Consider the following 24,742-nt stretch of genomic DNA (forward strand, 5'->3'; position numbering starts at 1 on the left):
AATTCAATAAGGTATTGAAGAAAACATGCAAAGCTAATAAGAAATAAAAATATAGTCTCGCACTCCTTTTATATTTCATATTATACAATCTAAAATAAAATAATTTTTTTTGAATTGTGTAATCTGAAAAATCTACCAATTATACAATCCAGAACTTAAATTAAAAAAAAAATGAAAAACAATGTATTCACAATGATATAACGAGTATTTTAATGACTATGGTACAACAAAAATACATACGGTGTAGGAAGCAATAGTTGACAATTGAAATATCTGAACTAGAAAAATAACAAAGTCCATAATGGTTAAGGATAATATTGAGTTCTAGTTGTCACTATCAAATTTGAGAATATTCTTTATTAGAATAAGAGATAAATATCATGCCTTCATACATGGAAATTTAAATTGTCTTTTGTAGTCCTAGCTTTAGCTACACTAAGATTATTTTTCTTCAACACAACGCTACATGAGGAAGTGTTATGCTAGAAAATTATAATCGTATAAAATCATCTTACTTCTATAAAACTGTTATAGATTATTTCCTATTAAAAACATTTCGCAGATTCCTCACTGCACATAGTTGATGCTTACAAATAATACCAGAATGTTGGCGTAGCAGTACATGTACATGTATTTTGCACTCTGGATTGTACAGAAACAGTCAAAAGCCAAGTAGGTTGTTTCATACTCGGCATCATAAACATTTTTCGGAACATACAGCATTCCTCGTCCAGGATTTAACGCCGTTTGCAAGGATGCATGAGGATGCTAACAACACTGCGTATTGTAACCACAAAGTAGCTATAACAGATTGAATGAGCAACTCTAACATAAAGACTGTCAACTACAAAAATCAGACAACCTTCGTGACAGAGTGTGGGTACCTCCCAATGCCATGTTTGGTTCCATATCCCGTCTGTTATCCACATTTACTCAGAAGCTAACAGTTATACCTTCTACTTTGCAGAAATAATTTCTTACATTACATTTCCATCGGATTTGGGGGTTTCAGTTGTGAATCAATGCATTTTCACCCTGCAGATACGGACTTGATCATTCAATGATTATTTGATGAATACTACAAATGTTACGAACAAACTCATTCTAAATCAAGTCCTTTAGTCATATAAAGGGGTTCATACTGTAATTTCAAATAACAATGATGATCAACTTTGTAATACCTGCTGATATTGTGAATCTGAAGACTGATCTTCATTGAAATTTCCTCTCCAGAGGATTATCTGCTCATCCTTAAACAAGATAGGGACACATGGCACCAAATCCTGCAGTAACAAGAACCCTATTCAACACCACATGCACTTTTTATCCTCAACACAAAGACAGGAAAAAGGAAACACTGAATTTTTTTATCATATTAGACATACCCTTAGCTTTACTCCAATCTTTTTGCAGTCACTAGTTCCCACATGGGTACAGTCAAGTCTCACAACCTCCTGAGTCTTAAAAGCCTCCCTCACCCTCTCCACCACATTCACATACACACCATTTCTGGCTGAATATTGAAATCACACATTTAGCATATATACCAATCCAATACTACTTAAAGCCTGATTAAGACCAAAAAGCAACCTTTGGTGAGAACCTGCTACCCAATAATTCACTTACTGAGTTTAATGAGAGGATCTGAATTCAATCCGTTGTTTCTAACTTCTTTTGTTTCTTCATATGTCAAACCTTCTATTACATTCTTCACAAGCCTAGGATATATTGGTGCGTAAGGCTTCCACAGCATGAGAGGAATAACTGGACGGTTCTTGGGATCATAATTCCGTCCTCTGTACAGAAGCAGTATATTAATGTTGCGGTAGATAACTTTACCATAAGACTTGTCCTGCGGACACAGCAACTCAAACGCATTTAGAGAGTCTAAATAAGAATGATCAATCCTCTAAGAGTGCAGAACAATAATGTTGACCTCAAGGTGGAAGCAAACATTGTCCATGTCAAGAGTTGGCACACCCAAGCACTTAATCCTCACAGCTTCGGCCTTCTTCCAGTGGTTATGGATGTCGTCCAACATGTTGTGAGTGACTCCATCCTTTCCTAGAAAAACACAAACATCATTAGCCAATTACATCAATTTATATAAATAAATTATCTTCTCTAAATGTTCTTTAGATAGAACAGTCAAGAGTTATAACTCAGGTAGTGCTTGATCTACCCTTTTATGCTTAAGAACTGTTTAAAGTTGAAGTTGAAACAAAGAACTTCAAAAGTTTGTGATTGTAGAGAAGTTCATCCTTCCGTCCGTCAACTTCTTCCAATTCTTTCATCTACACTCCTCCATTGTCACTCAAACCCAATAACCCTGACTACCAACGCCATTAACGCTTGTGCAACCACAAATCTGGCATACCTATTAAAAACTACCAGAGTTCGAATATTAAGTTTATATCTGAATTTTATGTCCACAGCTTTGTTATTTATTACAGATTTGCATATGCGTTTACATCACAACTTGCACCAAATAAAAAATTGACGACAAATTGATTCTTAAACATTAAAATTTAAGACGACAAAATAATCTTATAAACCTTAAGTACATGTTAAGTGTCCCCACTTTGCTTCAAGAAACTAAACACAATTTCGTTCCTTCATAGCATAAAATGTCACTAGGTGTGTGACTACTCTTCAGATTTTTCAAACCATTTTATGTATAATAAAATTGACCCTTTTGTAATAATTATTTAAAAGAATAAACTTCTAATTAATTGCCAGAATTAAAAGGAAACTCATTTTAGAGATTTTACACAAGCATCTCCAGCAGAGTGTTAACCCAGAAGTATAAAGAACGGGAACAACCATAAGAAATTGATAACAAAATAAAAGCTGAAACATATAATTGCTTTCGAAAGTCTTTTATTTTTGTTTTTTTCTCGTGAAAAATATAAATAGTTGAGAGAATTAAGACACACCTAAATTGATTTGCCTGACACAGTCACTGTGACGGTAGCGTTCGACGAGCTCGGCCACCTCATCCTCACTGAGCGGCGCTCCGAGAACCCGGTTTCGCTCCTCCTCCACCCTCTTCCAGTCCGGTTCACTCTGAACCGGAGCAGAAACGCCGGTCCATGTCCGGTCGAGCCGCCCAGGCCCAAATGGGGAGAACTTGGGTGATTCGCGAAAACTGATGGGCCCAACGGAAGGTTGGGTCTCCGAATAGGAGTATCTGAAGTCGAATGGGAGGTTCGATTTTAAGGGAAACTTTGGGGCTCCGTTTTGTTTCGGAGCTCCGTTTACGGAATGCTTCTTTTTCTTGTTTGCTTTGAGGGGTTTCGGAGAAGGGGAGAACGGCGGGTCGTATAGGTCATCGGAAAGGAAATGGCTGAGGAAACGACGCTCATGGAGCGGTAAACGACAGATGGAGAACGAGACGATGCCGTTCCGCATGCCGCGAGGTTGCAGAAGGTGTCATTTAATCACAGAACGAACAACGTTCAAATATCACACTACTCTGAGCACCAAAGTGTTAAGAAAAATAAATATTATATAATGTAAATAAAACGAAATTGATATATAAAATCAGAGTGGCGCAGCGGAAGCGTGGTGGGCCCATAACCCACAGGTCCCTGGATCGAAACCAGGCTCTGATATAATGTTGTTGTTTTTTTCATTACTTTTTAAACTAATTTCAAAAATGCTTGACCTATATTTTAAATGAAAATGAATAGAATATTTGTTTTCTAAATTGTATGTTACAGATAAATAAAATTAATTTTAATTTTTAGAGAAGTGATTTTATATGTAATATTCAATATATGTATATATTTTAATAAAATAGATTTTGTTTATTTTTATATTTTAAAGATAAACAATGCATAAGTTGAATTGTGGATGCGGTCTAAATGCATTTAATTCGTGGACTAAACATGTTAGGCCGAATTTGGAACATGTTAATTTAGGTCTCTAACTTTTTTCGACCTAACTAATCCCAATATATAGCTTAATAAATAAAAACATAAATAATACAAAAAAAAAACATTTATACATATACATTGACCAAAGAAAAATATAAATTTTATACAAAACTAATAAACTTATATTAAAAGAAAGTATTTCAAAACTTAAGTAACCGAGTTCATGACAGTTATCTTTTTAATAAGAAAAAAGAAAAGGAGACACCTTCCTTGTTTTTTTTCCTTTAAAACCTAAATATACCCTTTATATTTTTAGGAAAGAAAATAGAATAAGGAGTAGATGGAAGTGTTATGAGTAAATAAATTGGGAAAAAATCATTTCCAATAAGAATGAAAATGTTGGAGAACATAGTGAGCTTGGAGATGTAACTCAGACACAAGTTGTGGGAATTTGGGATGCCGATGCATGTTTTGGATATATTTCTTAATTTGTTCTTGATATAACATGCATCTCAATGTAACACTGGTTTTAACAAATGATTTAAATTATATTTGTTATATTATTAATAAAATTTACTTTTTATATTATTTTACTTTTATTAATAATATATCTTAATTGGTGATATAATTTTGATAAAATATGAAAAGTAAAATTTATTTTTTCATATTGTACTTGAAAAGATAATTAAAATTTTTATTACAATACCTAATTTTTAATACATCCTAATTAACATATAGATACTATTGGTCCAATCATTATATATTTAATAATAGCTAACAAAAAGGTAATATATCCATATTTATAACGTATTTATAGTCCTCCATTGAAGGATACTTTTTCTTTTCAAAAGGAAACATTACATGTCGAGAAGAATTCTGTAAAATACGATTATTACAAGTGATTATCACAACACCATAGAAATAAAGGGTAAGCTAGTGAAAATTAAAACATACTACACATAATATCATCACAATTCAATAATTTTCATCAAGAATCAAATGTTTATCACAAAACACAGTTTTATTGGCCCAACCTTCATGACTCACTCACATCATAGACATTTGACTCTACTTGCGGATGACTCATGTATTGAATAGACTTAGAGACCTTGCACCTATTATGAGTCACTCTCGTTTCTCAGGAGCTATAGCTACAAATTTACATGAGGACTAGAGTCTACCTTGGGCATGACTAGGGTAAATACCTTTATATTTATGAGGTTCGATCCTTTTTCATACTAAAGCTTTAGATTGTAGGAACCTTCATCGACTTTCATCACTAAATATCTTTCTATGTGAGTCAGGATAGTCTCAAAATAGAATCACTTTTCAACGCACCACCTAACCTCGTCTTAATATAGTAATCCTTCCCTGAAAGTCACCCAACAATCACATAGCTCATCTTAAACAATAAGTTAAATGTACATAAGACCTAAAACAATTTAGCTTTGTTGAATTATACATGTAAAACATTCAATTTCGTTCATCGCCCTCATTTTCTCCCCCAACAAGCCACCTTGGAAGATAAGGTCGCTTAACGATAACATGGCTTGCTTAGAGAAAAGCCAAAAACAAAGCTCTCTATTTATGAAACCAATATTTACGCCCAATGAGACCTTGGATCGCTTAACGAGCGAGTACTAAGAGTAAATTCAAACAAATTTTCTTAACAAGACTTTCGCTTGCCTAGTAACGAACTACTCGCTGAATTTCAAATAAAACATTTTTGCTTAGGGATTCTTTCTTCTTGCCCAGCGACTTAGCCCCTGAGAACCAATTTCACTTTGTTCGCCCTGCTAGGGAATGACCCGCCCAACGAAAAGAAAGTTAAGAGCTCTTCGGAATGAAAATTTCCTCTCGCACCAAACGATAGTCAAGTCTTGCCTAGTGGGACTACATAATTTAGAAATTGATATATATCATCCTATTGGGTTTATCTGAGCCATTGTATTCTTTTCTTATAATAAAAAAAATCTAGTTTAATGCAAAACATGCTCAAATAGTCCAATTGACAATACATATACATCATAGATCCATTTACTCAAATTATGCAATTCAACTCAGTAAAACAACACAAATAACCATTCCACAAACGAAGTTCAATATCTCATATATTTATCACAATCCTATCATCGTCCTCCTTCTCATCGTCACAAATTTGAATCAGTAGTATGTATAAATTTTTACTAACTTATTCTGATATTCAAGCATGAACCTCCAACTTTGAAGGAGGATGATATTTGAAGCTATTGATGAAGATTCAACTCTAGAATAAGCTTTCTTTATTTGTGTTCATGTATCAAACAAGGTACTAATTGGAACTTTGGATCATAGCACACAACATTTAAAATGGATTTAAAAGGAGTAAAACATTTTTTGAAAATTTAGATTTTATGAAAAACTAAAATTAGTGGTTTCTTTACCAATTATGTAATTTGTTATATTGATCTCCAGAGGTTGCAAGAACGATATAATATGTGTTAGTATAACCAATTATTTGTGAATACATGTTTTAAAGCTTTTTCTGTTGCAGTAATATAATATCTTACTAATTAATTATATTAGGTTTAAGCATTTAACGAGGAGTATGCCTAATTAGTTATTAATTGATTTTTTTAAGAGACGTTGCAATCTATTATGAAAATCAGTTAGAATAATATATTACCATATAATATAATCGATTATTTGTGTTACTTTTTAACTTGAGGAATGGGTTATTCCTGCCGATTATTAACAGACCCAAAACAAATAAAAATGTTTTTTGAATAATTGTGTTTGTCTTCCTTTCTCCCTAAATTTTTCACTCTCCTCTTTCTCTTTAGTACTCCATCCCTTTATCCCCTCACTCCTTCAATCTCCTCCATCTTTCCTAGGTGGTTAGCCTATTCCCTCGAGGCCTTACATACATTCAGTTTTTTGTCGTTGGTGTCCACGTTTCTGCTCCTTTCTTCCTTTGGGCCATTCGTCCATCATGAGAAGTGGTATTGGGGTGCGTATGTTAGGCTTGTCCCAATATTATTATGACCAACCGGGTTTTATGATCTCTATAAAAAGGAAACAATTATTTCCTTTTAACAACTTTTACAAGCAATCTAAGAAGTAATATACAGGCGTTTCCAAAAATCAATACTCCTTTTCAAAGTGGTATAAAGATTTGAAAGCTAAAGTGTTATTTTGCGTTGTGATCAAATGTTTCCAAAGTGCTTATGCTGTGGTAATATCTTTTCATTTATATTTTCTAGATTGTTTTTTATATTGTTTTTTGTTTTGTGAGTGCTATGATAAAGTTGATATGGCTATAGATCTTCGTGGATAATCAAAGAGTGGATAGAGACCAAGATCCTTTTGAAAAAAGTCAAGAGTGGATAGGGTATAGATCCTCTTTGATATTAAGATTGAGGCTAATATCCTCTAGGAAATTGTTGTAATTGTTGAGTGTATTATACAAACACTCTTTGTTAATAATGGAACCATTTTTTCTTGAAGGAAGAGTTGAGATTGGATCTAGGATCAAGTGATAATATGAACCAATATAAATCACGTTGGTGTAATGTGGCTTTAGAAAGGAGGATGAATAGAGCCTAAAAAAAGTTCAAAAAATACATGCACAAACATATAAATACAAGAGAAATAACTATTTAAAGTAAAAGGTAGGGATAGAGAAAATGCACACAAGAGATTTATATTGGTTCACCTTGGTGGAGGCTACTTCCATTCTCTTAAGCAACCTACTTAAGAAATTTCACTAAACAACACCTTTGACTAGCAACGAGTATCACCCTCTCCAAGTTACACGAGTTTCAACCTCTCTATGTACACAAGTACAAACCTCTTTATGCTACACCAAGTATCAACCTCTCCAGGTACATGAGTATTAACATCTCCACATATCCTTCTCAATCTTCCCCTGAGATAAATGATAATAAAAAAAACTCTCACAACAAGAGTATCAATTCAACTCACAAGTTACAAGTTCACTCAATGAAGGACATAAAATATGTAAGCTCTCAACCTAATTCACTAATCACTAATGATATGACAATTTCTCAACATTTTGATCTATTGTAAATGACTTTGTTAATCTTCTTGTATAGCTTTACATCCTTTATATAGTTGTTGTATTTGCTAGCCGTTGAGAATTCAAATTGCAACTCTTTATCATAATTTTCTTGATTTGGAATGACTTCATCAATTATTTAATTTGATTTTTCAGCTTGAATCTTCAACATCATTCTCCAATACTTCAATTGTGAATCTGCTGATGTTCTTCAAAATATCTTCTTTCCTTTTATGAATGAGCTCATACTTGATTTCAGTTTTGCTATTTCTTCAACATTCACAATTGTTCTATTAAGGAAATTTTGTGCAATATGCTTCTAAATTTGAATTGTTAGAGCAATAATATTTCACATTCAATCAAACAATTTGTTCATCAACCATTTCCTAACATTCATTTGATTTGAATGTTTGATTCACAAACATTATTCTTTCTGAATGTAATTATTAAAAGATAATTTTATTGAACGGTATAACTGGCATAATTAATTCCCTGTTTTGAATACTTAGATCAATATCTCAATTCACATGATCAATCAGAGAATAACACATTCATTGATAATTGACATTATCATTTTCTTTATTTTGTTATTTTTATCTTTTATTAGTATTTTTATCTTCTTAAAGCCGGACTCATCAACAACTCGGTATAACACGTACATGGTTGCTTTGTCCTTCATTCGCGTTGTTCTCAACGCAACAAGTTGGGCACTCGTATGTTCTTCAATGTCTCTTGGCTCTTGGTGCCCATTTTCAACTACTTCTCATACTTCTTGGGAACCAAGGAGGGCCTTCATATGCAGACTTCATTTGTCATGGCTAACACCTTTTGTCAACATAGGCAGGGGGTATTGTTCGCGAGGTTGGTCGTTTCGCTCAAACTCTATAACTCTCAAACACTCATTCTTAAGCATTGATGCCAATTTGTTAACAAACAAGTCTTTCCAGATAAAACACTCTTTAGTATTATAACTTGTTGTATTTTACATTGAGTAGTGCATGAACTATTTATAGGCTCTTAGACATGGCCCTTCAACTACATGTATTAAATAAACCACTACCTAAACCATAATTAATGAACTTTATTGCGTGTCACAATCACTTAGCCTTTTGCAATCTCCTAAGATACTTAATTCTAACATTTAAGTTTACCTAAAAAAAATGGATAAAAAAGTAAATTTCCTAGTAGTTTTTTATCTTAGTTGTATAATAGAGTTGTGATTAATATCAATTTGAATATGCATCTTATTATATATAATTATTCAAAATTAATTCTATTAAAGACGGTTAAAATAAATTTTAAAACAAACAAGCACGTAACCAATATGATCTTGCAGATTAAGAGTTCTAATGTTACTGAACGAAAAAAGTGGGAGCATGAAAGTTTTCAATGGATTTCTAAGAACTAAAGTCAGAAAAAAGCAAAGGAGATTGGAGATAAAACAAGTGGAAGGAATTTATCTGTCTGATAATAAAAATTCAAATACTTCAGGCCATAATTCTGATCATACTTCTATTTTGAGGCTTCCCAAAAACTAGAGATACAAAAGTGAGTAGCATTTCACACAATACATTTCTCAATTATTTCCAAAAAATGAAGAAAATCAAGTAGTAATGAAGGCATTTCTAAGATGACTGGTGCAACAGAAGAATTACTGAAAATGAATGAAGGAACTGATTTCTATAATAAGAAGCTATGCTATATAATTCTACAAAGAATTCAAGCTATACACGGTAACTGCTACAATCTATAATACAAAAACAAACTATAAATTAACACTTACAGGCTCAAATGGTCAAAAAATGAGGTATACGTTTTATTCATTTGCCAAATTTGACAGCCAAATGATGGTTTGGTTATGTGCACCATGCCATTGCCAAGGAAGTAGATGTAAGTAACATTGCTTTCTGGTTGAGAGGAGCCTGTAAGCAATTCCTAAACTCTATGCACAACAAAGGTGGTAAACACAAACCACGCATCATTCCACTGTTGAAACAAATATGTCAACATGTACTATCTATGGTTAGTTGAACTGTCTCTGAAGTCATTATCCTTAGCCACCAAGCGAGCCGTTGAACCGACAGTTGTTGGCCGCAGTGATCTTTGCCGCACCATAGCGACGAATTCAGGATCATTTGTCTTTCCCTCGTGCCTTATCCATTGTACCATATCGTGATACATGGGAAAGAACCTCATCTGTATTGCTGAGTAAGAGAAGTAAGGGATAAGTGTTGAGATCACCACAACCAATGTCACAATCCAGAAGGAGGGTGCTGGAGCAAGAGTTTCAATGAAGACTTTGTAAGCATTTCCAGAAATGCTGGGAGACATTGCCCCATATGCCAGTAGGAAAAGGTACCAGATAGCAATGGAACCCCAGATGAAAATGTGTTGAATCAAGGTGAAGTAATTTATAGTAACAGCCATTTGCAAGTTCACAACCCAAACCACACAAGTGTACATTGTTGCTCCGAGTATGTCCCTGCCAGCAGTTCTTCCCTTCTCATCAAAGGCTTGAATCTCCATTGCTTTTGTGCAGAAAAAGAAAATTATTATGGCACTAACAAAGCCATTAAGCATCCAGCTGAAAATTCGCTGCCAGCTAAAGAGAAAATTTTGCACGCCTTCTTGATATAATATAGGAAACTGCCATGTGAAATGCAAATAACAAGTAATGAGCATCAGAGAAGAAACTCAGTGCATACTATGTTTTACTTTGGATACAGTCAAAAAAAGGGGTTGCGTTGTATAATTCAAAGGTGACTTCTGTGTTTTAACATTATTGCTACCCTTATCAATATCATGACGCAACTGAAGCCACTAGGAAAGGGTAAAAACTAAAAATCAATTAGGTCAACGTGTAGAATTAGGTCTAACTTCGATGTAATCATATGACTTATTGCAAAGCTTTGTTATCTTTTTTTGAATTACGGGTTATCTCTACTCTTCCATCACTCAGCACACTATTTTAGAAGGAAAAGTTTCATCTCAAAATCATGAGAAGAGCAACACAATAGCTTACCCTCAGACAGTACCGAGCAGACACATCCTGGTCAAATACACCAAGAGCAATCACAGGAAGAGACGAAAAGAAGACATTATAGACTGACAAAAACCAGTCATTGTATGCGGGTTGCCCAGAGAATGATGCATACACCTCATATAAGAATAGAGTAAACCCAAATGTGATGTTTTTGTAGAAGAAGTAGCATATCTGTCAGAAGAAGAATGAAACAAGTTAATATACGCACCAAAGGTTTCAGATTATCTTTCATGGCCTATGGGTCAGTTGGCAACTCGTAAAACTTGTTTAGTGGTTTAGAATTGCTTAAGAGAATCTAGTCATAGATTTAGGTTATTTTTGTCAAATTTCATCTCACAAAATCAATTGATATTAAATGAAGTAGGCTATCTGGGACTATCCAACAGCCCCATGCACAGATGTTTGCAAGAACAAATGAGTGTATGAGAATATGTGATTACCAAAACAAGACTTGATATCATGTCAAATTTCATCTAGAAACCAATTGGCATTATTAAGTTACCAACAAAGACATAAGTTGCACAAGAAGGCCAATGTCCCAACCATTTTTAACCTAGTTTTAAGTTTAACTTAAATTTAGATAAGTGATCATTAAACAAAACCTCATGTAATCTAATTTAAATTCAAAAAAGTTAGTATGTTTATAGTTCGACGAATGAGTGGCTTCTAGAATAATTTAAAAAAAGAACACCCTTAGATCTAGCTGAAAGAGAGGAATAGGAATATGGACGATTCAAAATTGGCTTCTATAAGAACCAGTTTTATTAAATACAGGCAGTTACGGAACACCATATATTTTTGAAAAGAACCTACTATACTTAGAGAGGCTGTTTCAAAGATCCCAAAAATCCCAAAGATCAATAGAATGTTGAGAAGTGGATATAAGAGTGACTATACCATTGATGAGATTCTTCGGTAACACCAATGTCCATGTACAAGAAGTAACCTTTCCAAATAGCGGAACTGTGCAATTGCAATATCACTAGACATAACCGCCTGAGAGGAACAATAATAACAGAAGGATTTAAAAAAAGTGTAAGAAAATAAAAACCCATTAAAAGAACAAAACACAAATAGTTAATCAGTTTGGTGAGTACCTGCATTCCTTCAACGCCACTGATTCCAATCCCGATATCTGCTTCTTGAAGCATTCCAACATCATTAGCTCCATCACCAATAGCTAATGTAGTTTTACCAGTACCAGATTTTACCAGTCTAGTGACCTTTAAGAGAGGAACCAATAAATAAAACATTACTTTTGAATGCTAACCCGAATCATTATCAGAATTAAAACAAGAATGAGAACATGATATCAAGTAGAGATGAAGAAATAGAATAGATTGAAACATACCAGTGCCTTCTGCTTTGGTGAGGAACGGCAGCAGATAACAGATGCACAACGAATTGCAAGATCCAGAAACATGTTCTTCATATTATCCTCTAGAGCATAAGTAAGTGATTTTCCATCAATAATTAAAGCAAATGCTTGCTGAGAGGTTCCTCTGGAGGCAGTAAGCTGCTGAGCAGCTTCAGATATTTGATGGCGGACATTTTCTCTACACGCCTAATACATGAATCGCCATAAAAATATCAGAACCTCAACTTTTAACTCGGGTTTTATTAAGACACTTACACACTAAGCAGTCCCTTCCCTTTCAATGCAAACTACATTATCACAAATAAAAACTAGAGATTGAAATTTATATTACCTTAACGATAGACACCTTGTCTCCAACCTTCTCCAATGCTTGAATTTCTGGAGTTTCCAAATGAATTATAATTTGTTTCATTCCTTGTCTAAGTAAACTACAAGCAAAACTGAAATTGTGCATTGATGTCAAACATCTTGAGAAGAATTCTCATTCTGAAGCAAATGTTAAAAGGGAATAATCACTATATTATACCCTATATTGATGGCAGTCTCCATTTTATCCCCAGTCAAAACCCAGATCTTAATTCCAGCTTGGGCAAGCTTGTCAATGCAATCAGGAACCTATAAAAAAATATGAGAAGCATCATTTCACGTCCGGTTCCATGTGTCATATTTGTATGTAATCAATTATTTTCCTAACTCACCCCATTTTGGAGCTTGTCCTCTACAGCAGTGGCACCAAGAAGGATTAGATTCCTTTCGATCTTATCTGATATTTCCTCAATCAGTGTTTCCCGATCTTCACTAACTGAATTTTTTGCTTGAGAAAATTTATTGTTAAACTCCTTATATTGGTTTTCATCAAGTTCACGATATGCCAGAATCAAAGTCCTTAGACCTGCATCAGCATACTCATTTACATGTTCCAAGGTTTTCTCTTCAAACTCCCTCCCATCCTTGGCAAGCCTCTCAAACATGACACTGCATGAAAATAAAAGAAAAATGGTGGTCAATAGGTTTAAATGCAACAGTAAGAACTCCAATATACCATGGTCACAGGTTAGTTTATCACAAACCTATCAGCACCTTTACATAGTAACAAAATTCTCCCTTCTTCATCTTTCACAATCACTGACATTCGCTTCCTTGAGCTATTGAATTCTAAAACATTGAGAAGCTTATATGTCCTGAAACACGAAATTAGTTAGTGTATATCTGATGCATTCTGCATTACTTGGACTCCAAAGGGCAATAAAGAATACCTGCATTAAGAATACTACATTTTAAAAGTTATTTTAGAAAATTTAAGACAGTCTTTGTAATCATGTATATTGTGAAATCCCTGATTTCAAACATCATTACAAAATAAATAAATATGCTTAGCAGAAAGATGGCTAAGGAAAATAATTTAACTATTTTTTTATCAACTTAACTGTTAAGATATGGAATAAATAAATTTGATGAATTTTATTAAGATATGGTGGCTAGGAAAACAATTTTAACCATTTTTTTCATCCACAAACTATCAAGAGTTCGAAATATAGCAAAATACTTCTTATTAGGCTTGGAAAATCCTTCACCCTCAATCTTAGCTATTGTGGGTCATTTTAGACCTAGCCCATTTTGAATTTTAACTAAAGGAATTATTTTCCTCCATCTATATGTTGTAAAAAATTATTGAAACATGTTTGGGGTTCACACTGAGCTAAAACACATAACTTGACCAATTCCGGAAGCACCATTGTCTACTTGGTCAGTCATTCTAGGAGTTTAAAAATATCAACATAAGACTCCACTCCACTCCACATCCCTGTGCAGCTATAACACTATAATTTATTGACTAAGATTAGCAGCAGGTGTGAGAAATGCTGCTTCCAAATACTTTTTATTGAAATTAGCTGTTGCTATTACAAGACTTAATAATATATAATTGCATCTGCATTTTTAAGTGAGAATTCAATTTTGATCTTCTTGTGTTCACTAGCACTGAAAAATGCAACATTAAAGAGCTGTAACTACTAAAGAAACAAAGCAATTAATAATAACTGACCGTTCAATTTTGTCACCAGAAACTGGATCCGATTCATAGATTGATAAACTAGTCTGAGTCCTTTTATAGAATTCAAAACCAATTTCTCTTGCTGCAATCACAAACGCTGATTCATCTGGAGATTCAGTTTCATATGAGACATTTCCCGTATCTTCATCAACTTCAGGTAGGGCTGTATGGCAGATTGACAATAAGAGAAAAAATTTCTTAATAACATTTGCATTAGGCTCATTAAACCATTTTCCATTCATTATCCTTTCATCGGTAAAGTTAAATCCTTTGATGGGAGCATTTCTGACAGGTGAGTCCCTTGAATTGTCAATCAAAGGAAAACCATTCTTTCTATCCATTGCCTTCTCAACCTCTGTAACACCACGGCCATAAGCTACCCCAGCAATGGAACATTTGATGAACTCCATCGAGTTGCAAGTCAGAGTTCCAGTTTTATCAGAAAGTATTGTATCAACTTGGCCAAGTTCCTCATTCAAGTTTGAAGTACGGGCATGGGCTGGTTTGTCTGCATCTTCATAGTACATATGGATATCTTGATTGATGAAGATGCTCTGAAGGACTTTGACAATTTCTATTGAAACATACAATGAGATGGGAATGAAGAAACCATATAACATTAAGGCTGTGAAACAATGAAATATAGCAGCAGCTGGTGCTCTCTCAGGATCAAAGAAAATTGTAGAGTCATCTGGTCTTAGGTACCACCTTTTCATCACTCCATTGTCCAAGTCATCTCTAGTTGCAATGCCAAAGAAAATAGATCCAACAAATGCCATTAGAAACACGATACAAAACATGAAGTAGATAACCCTATCCATCTTCTTCTCAACCTTTGTTCTCTTTGAAGGGGCATCAGTGGAATTCTGAATCACCTTTGTGTCATGACCAGTGAAGATGACAGCTCCAAATATATAGTCTGTGTTACGAAGTTTAGAGTCCCTCAGAAGAAGTTGCAGAGGAGAAAGAGGATAATGCTGTTCTTCATACTCCATGCTCCCAATAAATGAATATAAATTTGCATTTGGGTCTTCACATTTGATTGTTGCTTTAAAATCACCTAATTGAATGTCCTCGTGTAAGGAAGAAGTTACTTCCAACCCTTGTTTTAACTTCAAATTTGTCTCCCCATCCAAGTTCATGGTCTCAACATAGCAGAATGCATCCTCATAACTGGAAGAAAGCAGTAGGAGGTCTGCAGGAAAGAATTCGTCCTTCATTATCTTCACTATATGCCCCACCTTCAGATTCTTCCACTCAGTATATTCAAAAATTCCTTGCCCTGTATGCACTTTAACTCTTCTATTGTTCACCTCCATATCCTACAGGATTTGACTAGCTAGGTTATAAACTCCAACAATGCAGGACAATTACTAATTTAGTTTTTCTTAATATAAATAACTAGAGGTCTATTACTTTAATCTCAAACAGGTATTTAATTGAACAGATAGCAGACAACAAGACTTAAAATGTAGGAAACGTTTTGGCATGAAAAAGCTTTTAGATACTATTTTAAGACTTTTTGATTATTTTAACACACTGCAATTGTATAAATTTATTATGAGGTTTCAACTCCAGTATTAAATTTAATCAGGGAGATATCATTAACAATTATATCCTTTCCAAACATAACACAGTAAGAATCTGAACAAAATAGCCAGAATTTTCCATAAACTAACTGTCATTCCATAAAAGGAAACAGAATATTTTTATAAACTAGCAATCCCTCCTTCTTTCAGGAACCAACAATTTTCTTTCAAAAATTACTGATATTCTTCGAGTCAGGGGTCCTTGCTATCCCCGAATAGTGTTTGTTTACAGATACTTTAAGTTGCTCAATCAAATTAAAAAACGGAATAAGCTCAAGAACCTCATTTTCAATAAACTAAGCTCACAAATCACTATGATGATAAAGTAGAAGACAGAATTTAGTACCTGCTGTTTCCTTCGCCAATCTTCAATACCTTCTTTGATCATAGTTGCTCCAATGATAATAATCAGAGGAAGGATAGCACTGACAGCTGTATAAGGAGCAAGTTTTGTGAAGGCCAAGATGCCAGTTACCAAAAAATAGAAATTAGCCACCCTCCTAAACTGCTCAAAAAGGGACTTAGGCAAGAAAGTAGCAAGGTTATACTTTGTAGAGCTCACAGAATTATCAGCGTAACTCCTTATCCCAGCCTCAAAGGTCTCTGGTTCATTGCAAAACACCACCCTGGAATACCCTATTCCTCCTATCTGCGAATGATCCTCCTTGAGAGATTGTTTCCCGCATGCAAATGAATAGATTTTGCTAAAACGCAACTTCCTTCTCCTTTCACCCCTCATTCTTCTCCTCCCCAAGTCCACCATTCAATCACCAATATCCTCAAAAACAACAACAAAGAAGAAGAATAAGAAGAAGAAGAAGAAGAAGACCCTTAGAAAGAAGAACTACTTGCTCCACCTCTAAACACCAACCACCAAAGACAGCAACTACCAAAAGTAACAACCTCACCACAAACTCAAAACCCCTCTACCCAATTAAGGGTCAACGAAACTGAAGAAAACAAATCAAACCAACTACCAAAAGTGAAGAAGAAAGGGTGATCACAGAAGAAGAAGGAAAAAGAAGATTACAAAAGCTGTAACCAAAATAACAGAAAGGTTCAGAGATGCTCGATATCCGTGTATAATGTTGAGCAAAAGCACCAAGTACATAATATATATGCAGAAAGCAGAGAACACCCAGAAACAGACACGTCAAAGGGTGCCCAGAAAACGGTCAAGGAATCAACTTGGGAAGAGAATGTTCGAAGAAGCCAACAGCAACGAGTGAAAATTCACCATGTTTGATAATTCCTCAAAGAGTGAAACATTCACAAGAAGAATAACTGTGGTGGTGGCGGTGAAATGTCAACAACTGCGTCGAATAAAGACTCGGATTGGATCTCACATCTCTCCGTGGACGCGCATTACCATTCATAAGAATTCAAATTTGCGCCACTTCTCCACAGTGCCATGGCAAAAAGAGGCATCCAAAGTTTAACGAAGCTAAGAAAATTATAAATTACAATTTAAAAAAGAAAAGTTGTAAAATGTAAAGGAACAAAGAGGGAGAGAGACAAAAAATTTTGTTGTTATGTTTCTTCTCCATTTCGCGGGAAAGCTATGGAGCTTGTCAATGGTGAGAGACAAGTCTCTCTCCCTCTTTCTCCCTCCAGAGGAAGCTTCATAGCTAATTAATGCATTGAAGAAGAAGAAGAAACAACTAAGTAAAAACTAATTTTGTATAATATTAAGAACAATGAGGTGTAATTGGAAATAATGATAATTATGAAGAACAGGGTGGTAAATAGGGAAAAAATAGAAAAGAAAACACACGGGTTTTGACTTTGACCAAAATTGGAAAGAAGAATAAGTTCTTGCATGCATATGCTAAATAGGAGTTAAGATGTGAACTATTAAGATTATTTAAGTTTTTTAAAAATTTATTTTTAAAAAAGTGAATGAAAATAAAGCATCTATTAAATGAATGGTATTTTAGATAGAGTAAGTTTAAATGGTGTAACTTTACAAAACCTTAATTAGATATTAGATTTAACCGTTTAATAAAAATAGATTAAATATATTTTGTTCTTAATATGAAATTAGAATTTGTATTTTTATAATTTTATCCTCAATTTTAAAAAATTAATAGATAGTTATCATAATTCATCTGCGTTAATCTTTTTTTAATATGTTATCTCATTTAGGCTATCGTTTGAATTATTTATATTGTTTGATATATTTCAATTTAAATGTCAGTTTGGAACGTCATTTAATATATAAAAAAAACTAACATTATTTGATTATGTATTATGTACATTCGAGATTATCTCAGCCTTTACATAATAACAGTATAACCATGCAGTGGTATCCTAAGACCATGTCGACTAAGTGTTGTGAGATCATCTTAAGCAAATACTTTGAGATCATCTAGACCTTAACATGCACTAAAAGATAATTTGTACATGTTTTCAACCACCTTGATGTATCACCTCCAACGATAGGCGACATCAAGTCAGTCTCGCTGCAACTGACACTATGTCAACCTAGTTACAGCTGAGATCATATCAATCTTAGTACCTTTCAATACAAATGAGATTAAAAGCTAAGTCATTTTGCCAACTTTATTAGGAAAATTAATCCTAGTAATTATCTTTATATATTAGGATCTATTAGGTAAGGACCCATAAACCTAGTATTTAGTATAAATAACACTATTAATGAGATATTTAGTAGATTTGTCATATTGTGTATTTATTGCATTGACATTGTCTTGTTTGACAACATAGGAGTGTCCTTGCATGCATATCCAAATTCAGTATGAGAAGAGGAGAGTTGTCTCGAAGAAAGAAGGTAACAACAGTCTCTGCATAATGAATTTGGTATTATAAGAACATATTTAGAGGATTACATTTATTTAACTTTAACATTTGAAATTAAAATGTGTCGAAATTTAAGATATAGACAAATTTCAATTTTATATCTAAATTTAGGGACTACAAATTTATTTGACTCTTACAAAATTAATACACAAAATTTTAGTTATTACAGAAAAATATTAAGACATGTGTCAAATAAAATTATTATAATCACATAAAACTTATTTTTACCCAAATAAGCAATTAATATTATTATTAACCGTTGAAGAAGAGATACTTATGTTTCTATTTATTTTAAGAAAAAATATTAATGATAATTGTTACATAAAAATAATGCATAATTATGTTATAGTTATTTTTAGTATCATAATAGTTTATTTTTATTTTTTGTTTTAAAATATAATTAAATATAAGATAGAAGTATAGAATATGTACAAGATAATATTTTTAAGCAATTAGATGACATATTAGTATAGATTAAAATTGGTTAATTTTTTAAAATTGGAAGATTAAATCTAAAATTAGTTTTGATTTATGTATATCTAAAATTAATATTTTAAAAAGAATGAATACTAAAAAAAAAAGGAAATAGTATGAAATTTCGAACACTTAATGAAAAGTTACTTTTTTTTAGTCTAAAAGGAGTGTTAAGCGAAATTTATTAACAAAAGTTATTTTTAAAATAATACATCTTAGAAGTCTCGTATCACTTAGGATAAGTAATAGAGTGAATGATAGTCATTATATAATGAATTCTAAGTTCATGATTTTAAACGTCCCAAATTATAAAGACATGTTAAGATTGTATTTGACTTTTCTTACACTCTTGTATCTTGTAATATTTGAATTAAATTCTTGTTTTTGAGAGTTTGACTATACATGGGGTCAAAGGTGTAACGTCCCATTTAATAATTAAACTTAATTAAATGAAACCATCACACAATATAATATAATGAGCGAAGATTCAGAGTATTAACATGACTCCATATAATTATCCGAAAATACTCAGAGGAAACCAAGACACACCAAGATGCCAATACAAAACAAAGTACAAGGATCGATAGTAAACGATTAATACTCAAAAACAAGATGATACATGGGCCATGGCCCTAAAGGAAAACTCGAAGAACGGAGACCATCCCAGAGAGGCTAAGCAGCAGAATCATCATTTCCCTGTTGACCACGAGTAGCTCTCGCATCTACTCACATCAATAAATTGATGATCATCGCAAAACGAGAAAACCACACACACAGAACATGCAACAAGCAGAAAGGGTAAGCTAGAGCAGAAAATGATTTATCATACAGTTACATTCAATTTCATAATCCAAGATGCATATGTCAACCAATCATGTTACGACTTGCAAACAATACACTAAGACTCAAGACACGACTCATCCGGATACATATAATTAGTCGGATTCAGCGGATGCTTGCACTTGTGGTGGCTTTTACGACTCTACTGAGCTAATTGTTCTAGTGTTACATCCCCCACACACAAGGTTATCCCTTAAAGTGTTTCAGGCCTCCTGCTACTCTCACCACTTGAGTCAGTACGCTCTATGTGAGACTAACTGACTCATTAGAGTGTCAGGATGCAATCCTTACCTTGAATCCTTACTAAATTATATAAATAAGGCACCACCATGAACTCACACTAACAGGGGTCATGGAATTACATCCTAACCAACTAAGGCACCACCATGAGATCTCACCTAGAGATTCATGGAATTACGTCCTAACCAATGAAGCACCACCACGAAACCATCATGGAATTACGCCCTAACCACATACAAATCATGTTCCACCAACCAAGTATGTACTTGTTATGCATACCAAACTCATGCCAACATTTATAACCAACCTTCTTTCATTTTCCATACCAAAACCATACCAAAGTTGTCATTTCCAATCCATGAATCAATCAATACATGCAACATCACTCAAAACATGATTTAACATAATAATCCAACCCAAACAAGTGGCATTCATTTTAGAATAGAAGAACAAAAAGCACAAGCACACCTCTCGCCCAACTCCTCGCTCAGGCAAAAAGGTCTCGCTCAGGCGAAAAGGTTCTCTTGCTCAGGCGAGCTCCTTTCGCCTAGGCGAGGGCTTGAAGAGGGGAATAGTGGCTTCCTACAATTTCTCGCTTAGGCGAGCCCTTCTCATTCGAGCGAGACTGTAACTCGCTCAAAATGGAGACTCGTCGCTTAAGCGATAGCTCGAGCAAGAAAACTTGGGCGAGCCTCTATTAGTCTCACCTAGGCGAGACGTGCTCGCTTGGGCGAGAATATTAGTTCTCGTCACTGTTCGTACCTGCATCAATCATATTTGCATACCCAAAATACCAAACAGAGCATATCATACAACCACAACAACATACACTTCATATAAACTCGAGACAAGTCAAAAATAGGCAATTATTTAGAAAATATGAGAATCCTAGCTTCCCTTACCGAAAAAGGGGTTGGCAAAGGACTTCGACACCAGACTCAACGAACCCAGCAACTTCAAGAGCGGACTCGAGAGCTGAGAATAGTGGCAAAGGAAGAATAATAGGGTTACTACTGTGAACCCAATAAAACCCACGAAAACTAACTTAGAAATATAAGAGCACGGTTCAAGAACTAACTTACGTGAAGGGAGAACGAAGTTGAACTAGCTTGAATGGGATGGAGGGACAAACCCTATAAGAGGTTTTGTGGAGAGAAAAGGGAGAGTTAGAGCACTGATTTTTCAGAGTGAGCTGCAAATAAAGGACCTTGGCTGCTTTATGCGCCTTGACACTCTATGGACCAACCTTACAAAAGGACATAATGAGAGTTATATATGTATTGTACAGATTTTACATAATATTATTCTTTAGTTTTCATTAGACAACAATCATAGTTTTTTTTTCAAATTTAGAATTTTCATGTTATATTAGGGTGATTCTCAGGGAGTAACTATAAGGGGTGGAGCATAACAGGGGCAGGAGGGGGCCATGTCCACCTAAAAAAATTGATTTTTGTTTTTAATTTATGTAGTTAAAAGTTTTGATTTTTTTTTAAATTATGTATAGTATTTTATATTTTTTAAAATTATGTGTATTATACGAAGAATCAATAAGAATTGAATTAAATACTTTTTATTTCTTTTATAAATCATAATATTTAATGTTAATTAATAATAAAATCTGAAATCAAATATAATAAAGAATAAAAAAATTATTAAGATATTTTTTATGTGTCTTTTGAGTTTCTCACATATTTTTCTCATCTCCCACTTTTACTTGTTTTTTTTTTATTTCTAAAGAGAAAAAGAATAATTATTTCTACTTTCATTTCTTATATGTTCTTTTTCAATCCTGGAAAAAAAAGTTCATCTCTTTTGTCTCACTGGACAATCAAATATTAGTTTAATAATTAACATTATTTTTTTTTATTTCACGAGTCTTTTTGTATATTCATTTTTTATAAATATAGAAGAAAAAAATATTGTACTACGTGTTTTTTCATAACCGATTTTTAAATGTGACTTGATTATGATGAATTTTTCTTTTAGTATTTATGTCTCAATTTTTTATTATACTATGATAAATTATTATTTAGTCTTAAACTAAAAAAAAAGGTGATGAAGAATAAAAGAACACATATATTTTGAACCATGCTACTAATGACCCAATTGTTCAATTATAGAAGCTTTTTCATAAAGTTCAAAGAATTACAGTTGATTCATTTCTGTTGTTTCTACAACTATAATAGAAAAATTATTTTCTGTAATGAAGGTTATAAAAACAAGATTGCTATATAAAAATGGAAGATGATTTTTTTTGCCGACAATATGGTTATTTACATTGAAAAAGAAATAGCTGAAAATTTTAATTTGTATTCAATTATTGATGGGTTCAAGCATATGAAGGAACAAATGACAATCCTTTAGATATGTATAATTTCTTTAATAGTTATGGTTATACTAAATTATGAATTCATTATCTTTACCTTAGTGATTGTATTATTTTGGCTCTCCCAAAAATATTGGTCAAGATCCGCCAGTGGTAAAGATGACAGTGATGTCCTTTATGATGAAGTATTTTTTTCCCGTTAGAGTGGTAACTTAGCTTATGGTTCAATAGGATATTCTCAGTATGCTTTGCGGTTGCAACTCAATATGTGTTGGGTTGATGAAAATAATACATCTTGGAAAGTTTCATATCGCCTAAGGTAGGGAGTGAGTATTGGTGACTATATAATGGACTCTAAGTCCATGGTGTTTCTTGCCCTAGTCAAACACACTTTAAACTTATATTTGTCTTTTCTTATACTTTTGTAGTATGTTGACAAAAGAAGAAGATTGACATCTTGTTTCAATAAAAGGTTTTGATGATGATGACTTATGGAGAAATGTGGAAGACTTAATGATGATTCATGGAGAAATGTTGAAGACTTAAAGAATGCATGTAGCTTGGATTCAAGAGATCCATTGAAGACTTAAGAGTTTATAGTTGTTTAAGTCTTATAATTTGTGTATGTTATTTAAAATAGTTAAATTAGTAGGTTAAGAGTCAAAAGGAGAAACCTAAACAATAGAACACTGAGGGAGTTTTAATTTTTGAAAAATTCACTAGAATAATTGATTATATTAGTAAAAAAGGATTTTCGGGAAAATCCTCTGTGATAATCAATTATCACTTATGATAATCGATTATCTTTGGTAGTTGTGACTTGACTTTTCATATTCTTAACCTAATTTTGAAAGTAACTTCTATAAATGAAGGTGAGAGTTCTCTTTACGAAATACAAAAGTTAAAGTCTGAGTATTCGAGAACTCTTTGTGGGAAGACTTTGAAAAACCTAGTATGGGTAGAGCGATAAATTTCACTAAGTGGGTTCTTGTGTGATTGAGTGTTGTTGTTATTGTTAGGAGAAGTTGTCCATCCTTTGTATGATTTAAAGGAGGTGTTCATTCCTTATGAATTCAAGGAAGATGTTTCTTCATCTCTTGTGTGATTCAAGGAGGTGTCTTAATCCTTTCTGGGACTCAAAGGAGGTGTTCATACCTTGTAGATTTTAAGGAAGGTGTTTCTTACATCTCTTGTGGCTTCAAGGGAAGTGTTTTCTAAACCCTAAAATTTCTTATCTGTGATTGTATTTGTGCTTTATTTTAGTGATTTAGTTAATCTTGCTTTTAAGAGATTAACAGCTGGACGTAGGGTCTTTTTATCTGAACCAACATAAATACCTTGTGCAATTTTCTCTCCCATACTCTCTTTATATTACTATGATTATTATAATAAAGCAAAGAATTTTAATTAAACTTTGATATTAAAAGGGAAAATTTTAAAACGTTATTTTTTATTAACAAACCAAATCACCCACCCTCTTGAATTTTGTCCACAAACGAACATTTTGTTGTGCGATTCTAACATAATGGAGTGTTGTAAGGTTGGGGTTTAATTTTTGCTTTAGAAAGTGCAGGTGTACTTGAGGTCAAAGGGCATGGGAGGGTAGTTTATGTGTTGTACAAATTTTCACATTGTGTTATTCTCTGATTGTCTTTAGACAACGGTTGTGGTTTTTCTCCAGCTTTGGGGTTTTCACATTATATTCTTGTGTTCCTCGTTTTTATCTTATTTCTCTGTTAATAGGGTGATTCTTAGGGGTAAAGACAATAATGTTCTTAATTGATTATGTGTTCCCAACAATCTAATATTCCATACTAGAAAAGATGAATTTCTTGTTGTTGAGAATCATCCCTGATTGTTGAGGTTGTAATGTTAATTGCAAGTGGTAAGGATCACTATTGTCAAAGATGTCATTGTGCTAACTGAATCTACTAGGTTCGTGGATCAAAGAAGCTTATCATAGTGGAGCTTATGTTGACTCGCGTGGTGTTTGGTGAAGGTTGGTTGTGGAGTTGCAAGGACTAGTGTGCTTCTGACGAGC

The 24,742-nt window shown here is 33.5% G+C and overlaps 2 protein-coding genes across 5 annotated transcripts; both read right to left on the reverse strand.

The window, feature by feature from the left end:
* Window positions 1-477: 477 nt before the first annotated feature.
* Window positions 478-3,443, reverse strand: LOC114167639 (RNA-binding CRS1 / YhbY (CRM) domain-containing protein). Of its 3 annotated transcripts, none has more exons than XR_014991316.1 (7): window positions 2,937-3,443; window positions 1,937-2,064; window positions 1,627-1,852; window positions 1,386-1,513; window positions 1,182-1,283; window positions 885-1,035; window positions 478-777 (listed from the first exon to the last, which is right to left on the reverse strand). XR_014991316.1 is itself a non-coding variant. In XM_028052757.2 (6 exons), the coding sequence occupies exons 1-6, from the start codon at window positions 3,409-3,411 to the stop codon at window positions 1,009-1,011; spliced, it is 1,086 nt and encodes a 361-aa protein (XP_027908558.1). In that variant the 5' UTR covers window positions 3,412-3,443; the 3' UTR covers window positions 478-1,008. The 3 variants fall into 3 exon arrangements, 1 of the variants encoding a protein (XP_027908558.1); XR_003600286.2 differs by having other exon boundaries at window positions 863-1,035; XM_028052757.2 differs by having other exon boundaries at window positions 478-1,035.
* A 6,143-nt stretch (window positions 3,444-9,586) lies between these two features.
* On the reverse strand, window positions 9,587-17,667 carry LOC114173494 (ATPase E1-E2 type family protein / haloacid dehalogenase-like hydrolase family protein). 2 transcript variants are annotated; one of them, XM_085669790.1, is made up of 12 exons: window positions 16,547-16,682; window positions 16,345-16,430; window positions 14,401-15,731; window positions 13,427-13,537; window positions 13,055-13,331; window positions 12,883-12,971; window positions 12,688-12,796; window positions 12,330-12,542; window positions 12,076-12,201; window positions 11,876-11,974; window positions 10,958-11,149; window positions 9,587-10,581 (listed from the first exon to the last, which is right to left on the reverse strand). In XM_085669790.1, the coding sequence occupies exons 2-12, from the start codon at window positions 16,384-16,386 to the stop codon at window positions 9,949-9,951; spliced, it is 3,222 nt and encodes a 1,073-aa protein (XP_085525916.1). In that variant the 5' UTR covers window positions 16,387-16,430; window positions 16,547-16,682; the 3' UTR covers window positions 9,587-9,948. The 2 variants fall into 2 exon arrangements, with proteins under 2 accessions (XP_085525916.1, XP_027913744.1); XM_028057943.2 differs by having other exon boundaries at window positions 16,345-17,667.
* Window positions 17,668-24,742: the final 7,075 nt, after the last annotated feature.

Source organism: Vigna unguiculata, chromosome 2, assembly GCF_037176805.1.
Source record: "Vigna unguiculata cultivar grain cowpea cultivar isolate G323 ecotype 2 chromosome 2, ASM3717680v1, whole genome shotgun sequence".
Lineage (NCBI taxonomy): Eukaryota > Viridiplantae > Streptophyta > Magnoliopsida > Fabales > Fabaceae > Vigna > Vigna unguiculata.

What these genes read in the sequence shown, in the direction of transcription:
- LOC114167639 (XM_028052757.2), bottom strand. Translation starts at nt 3,411, where the DNA reads ATGCGGAACGGCATCGTCTCGTTCTCCATCTGTCGTTTACCGCTCCAT. An exon ending in ATGTTTGCTTCCACCTTGAG is followed by an intron (nt 1,853 to 1,936) that starts GTCAACATTATT and finishes CTGTGTCCGCAG; the next exon opens with GACAAGTCTTATGGTAAAGT. An exon ending in AGATCCTCTCATTAAACTCA is followed by an intron (nt 1,514 to 1,626) that starts GTAAGTGAATTA and finishes TTCAATATTCAG; the next exon opens with CCAGAAATGGTGTGTATGTG.
- LOC114173494 (XM_028057943.2), bottom strand. Translation starts at nt 16,761, where the DNA reads ATGGTGGACTTGGGGAGGAGAAGAATGAGGGGTGAAAGGAGAAGGAAG. An exon ending in AGGACAAGCTCCAAAATGGG is followed by an intron (nt 12,972 to 13,054) that starts GTGAGTTAGGAA and finishes ATTTTTTTATAG; the next exon opens with GTTCCTGATTGCATTGACAA. An exon ending in GTGGCGTTGAAGGAATGCAG is followed by an intron (nt 11,975 to 12,075) that starts GTACTCACCAAA and finishes TGTTCCTCTCAG; the next exon opens with GCGGTTATGTCTAGTGATAT.